General features: G+C 29.0%; 1 protein-coding gene across 1 annotated transcript in view; it reads right to left on the reverse strand.

Moving 5' to 3' along the window:
- Positions 1-685: 685 nt before the first annotated feature.
- Positions 686-4,563, reverse strand: part of LOC108688989 — a 5,265-nt gene continuing 1,387 nt past the window's right edge. Inside the window, exon 4 of the mRNA XM_018195561.1 lies at positions 686-979. Coding sequence (XP_018051050.1) covers positions 686-979 — 294 coding nt within the window. The remainder of the gene's footprint in view (positions 980-4,563) is intronic.

Below are 4,563 nucleotides of genomic sequence, written 5' to 3' on the forward strand. Positions count from 1 at the left end.
TGCAGATAGCAGACAGTAATATAACTATAACTATGTACTCTTCACGTAATTTTCACGAGAAGTATGTTGATACTAATTTGTAACTTTAGTCTAATTTGGAGGCCTTAAATATGATTTTTCAAATGATATAATTGAACTAAATTTGATAACAAAATATGCGCATGTATCATACATGCAAAATTATATATACTGTATACTAGTTGATAATTCCATATTTCCTTCCTATTCTATAACTACAATCTTTTTTCTTCTTTTTCTTTTCTTTTCTCTTCTATTTTTTTGTAAATTTATTTGTTATTTATATGAATTTATTTATATGAAAAACTTCTTCCTAAAGCATAATTGGTCACTCTGTGGCTAACAAATTTGTATTAAAAGTAGATATGTCACATGAATATCTACTGTGTATATTATATTTCTCTCTATAAAACAAAATATTCTATAATTCCCTTCCTCTTTCTACATATAAAATAAACTGTCATTATGTTGCTTTTTATCGTTCCATAATAATTCCCTAAAGTTCACTTGACATATATTGCATATTCGCATTCATAATAACACGAATGATGTAGAAATTTGCGGACAAACAATTAAATTTAAACCACGAGGTAATTACCTCTTTAGTAAAATTAAATATGTGTTGCAATTATATCTCATCACTTGATATTCTTTCTCATAGTTGTGTTCATTCTCGCCAATCTCGCGGGACGCGATTATCAGCCAACGAGCACAGGGCAAACGTTATTCCCCAATGATCGCGCGATAATGCGAAACGTGCGCAATCAGCTTGCGATGGTATGTACTGTTGTAAGCATCGGTCTAGCGTTAGCGATGAAATGTTGCACGCGGCTGCGCCGACGAAAATTAGGAGCATTTCCCAATTTTCGTCTGGATATGACGTGAAACCGCCGTGGCCACCGGAATCAGGAATGCTCCCGTACGTGATAGCGTTACCGATTTCACCGCGAGCAAACCGCGGCTGCAAGCGGAATGATAACGATGCCGCACTTATCTCTTCCGCCTGTTCTTTATATTTCGAAATATCCAAAGATATCTGAAATAATATTCGGCATTTAATCTTTATAAAACCATCCGTTTTTTAACTCTTCTACAGCAATTTTAAATAATCTTATGCTCAAGAAACCGCAATTAACGGATTTCACTTTGCGTTTATATCGAAAATTTATTTTCCGTTATATCTATTCCAATGATTGATTTTTCTATGTATGAAGGAATTTATGAATTTACCAAAATTTTACTAATATCGCTTGACGAAACGAACTATCATTTTAGTTTCGCGTTTCAACGTGAGAAAAACTTGAAATGTTATACGATTGTCGAATAATAGACGTATTGCATTGTGTGGGGGATTTCTTTGGTAAAATTAAACTTTAGAAACTGTGTGTAACATTTCTAAGACATATAATATATAAAACTTTTTTGTTATTCTCAATATTCAAAAATAAAATAAAAAATAAATATCTAAAATTAGAAAAAGAAATTAAATGAATAATAAAAAGAGCAATGAGTTTGGTAAGATATAAATGCCTGGAGCTCATTGTTCTCTTTACTTATTAAAAAATGAAAATAAATTATAATATCTATTAATTATAGAATTTAATATTAGATCAATAACTTTAATCTTATCCTAAAAAATCGAGATATGTCAACCCTAGAAATATAATTGAAAATTGAGTGATAAGTTGCTATCGTAAATTTTATATATCAAGAAAATAGACCACTCTTAATTAATGTAAATGAATTTTTCATATATTCCATGCTTTTAACGATAAAATAATATGTAGTATAATTGTATATGTGTCTTTTCATATATTTAAGTAAGTGCATAGTAAGATTAGAGCCATTTTTTCTTCTTAATCCCTTGAATAGACTTCAAACCCGCCTAAAAGGGATCACAATATCATGAATAAAAAATGAATTGAATGATCCGATTAGCCTTCTTGGCAGAGGAAAGTTCCAGAGTCACTTCAATCGCTATGTAAGTTTGTCAGTGCGTCTACTTAAGGGTTAAATATATAATAATACAAAATAATACAAAACTACTTAGTAAAACACTGAAATTAGTTTTGTTGCTTTCTATTATAATATTGATCACCAGAAAGTTCAAATTAATATATAATATAATGGACAGAATTTTTAGATGATTTTCGCTTGTTTTTAGCATGACAGATTAAATCTCTTAATAACTAATGAAAGTATAACTTTGCGTTCAACCATCTCACTTTCTTGTAAAATTTACATATTGATAGCATTCTAGAGTTAAGATAACTTATTTTCACCCACACACAATATATAAAAGAAAAACATATCATTTTACTTGTATTCTATTTGTACATTCCGTACGATATCTTGCGAGAAATGTTATACCGATACATGTACACATATCATTATGGAAGATACTTTTGATCTCGTAAATCAGCGATGAAAATTTCATTCGTCGGCTGGTGCGATGCAAATGCGACTGGGATTGCAACGCGCCACGCCGCACATCAAAAAGATTCGCTTTGCTCGTCTAGCCGCGCGACAGACGCGAAATATCACATTCAGGTGAGGGTGGTGGAATCGCGGTATATCAAAGATCTTTCCTTCAATCTTGCTGAGTGGTACGAGTAATTTCACCGCGAATAACAAGCACTGCCACTATTAGAACCGCCTGGCTACTTGGCAAAGTGTCTCTTTTTTTTCGAAGTCGCGCCCTCCCGACAGGGAGGTTAAACCGATTTTACAACATTTCGGGTGCGTGCCGCATTCTGCCTGGCGTTGCATGATACGATTTCAGACGTCAACCGGCTCAAAGGACGAATCGGGAATAACGTTCAAAGCCGGGACCAATTGGGACCAATGCAATCTCGTTCCATGACGCAGCATGGATGTGCGACTGATCGACAGGTTTCAGCGTTACATCGAACTTTTCAAATAGAAAAGGTAAAAATGAGAGAATCAGTACGCGAGAGAAACTATTGTACAAAGAAATGTTACTTTATTATATCAACAAGAGGGAGATATTTTATAATTGTCTCTTGTTTAAATTTTTTATTCTATATAAAAGTAATAATAACAATATAAGAAACTTGTGCCGATTTAGGAAAATTATACATACCATATAATTCTCTCATACGATGTGACGTGAAAAATTGTACAGCCAAAATGCAGCAAGATATTTATTCTATATTACATATAAGGAAATACTTTGTTCTATATTCTTAATATTATAATATAATTTCGCATAAATAAAATATTTAATAATAAAGCAAAAGGATTTTATTCAAAATGAATTTGGACTTGAAAAATCTTTTGCATTAAGTTGAAGTTTAAATTAGTTCCGTCATTATTGCGGTATATAATAATCATGTCTGAATTTAGTAACCAACCGCATGACATAAATGCACGCGGTTGATTTTATTGTATTTTGCTTGATGTAAAGCACGCCTCTTGATTTACAACTATATAATATGTTTTGACTAACGAAGATCTTTTTAATGAGAAATTCTTTAAAAGCTAATCATTCTTTAAAAGCTTGAGTCGACATAGATTATTTAGCTAATACTAAAAATATCAAGAAAAGCCTTCATTTATTATAAAACACACTTTCTAATTTGTACGTTATAGATTCTCTCTTTGTGATTACATTTCAAGTTAAAATTAGCAAATTCCACTTGAAATTAAATGTTTGATATGATTATCTTATTTGTTTAAGGTTCCGAGGATTAGTTACTAAAAGATTCTTCTTTTTTACTCATTTACTCATAACTTGAAAATTGTTCTTTAACATTTTTTCTAAGAAAAGACACTAAAGAAGAAATTATCTTTCAAAAATAAATTAGTTCTCTATAAAACTTATAAAATTTTAGTTTATTCTATTATATTCGTTTAAAAAAAACAATAAGCATTAAAAAACATAAACGATAAGAGTGTAATATGTAATTGTCGATTTTAATGTACAAAATTTATAAAAAATATGATTTATAAAAAAATATAACATAAAAAATGTTTGTCAGATTAAAAAAACCCAGCATGTCTGTAATATGTACACAAACTATTATGTATATATTTATATATCAATCTATAAATATTAAAGAAATAACGTATATTCAATAATATTAAAAATCTAAAATTATGCGTACTTATACAAATTTTAGATTTAGAGTTAATATTATTTAATATATGCATTGCAATTAAAAATATATATCAATACGCATCATTATTTTTGAAGCATAAATTCGATTTTTCAATCTATTAACAATCCTTAATAGAGTTCATTTTGGCTACTTATCTAAATCATCATAATATAAAAATTATATTATGATGATTTAAGTAAGTAGTAATATAAACAATTTGTATTCAAATAAGTTAGAAATAAGTTAGAAGAATAAATTAGAAATAAGTTAAAAGAACTAATTTTTATTTTGTTTTAATTAAGCTGGAAATAAATAAAGGTTTAAATTAAAAATACTACAAATATTTATTACTATAAGATTATTTGATCAGTTATTGATATATATTTTTAGAATCTACTTATATTTTACTTGTATCATTCTTTAA

The sequence above is a fragment of the Atta colombica genome, unplaced genomic scaffold, assembly GCF_001594045.1.
Source record: "Atta colombica isolate Treedump-2 unplaced genomic scaffold, Acol1.0 scaffold252, whole genome shotgun sequence".
NCBI classification, from domain to species: Eukaryota; Metazoa; Arthropoda; class Insecta; order Hymenoptera; family Formicidae; genus Atta; species Atta colombica.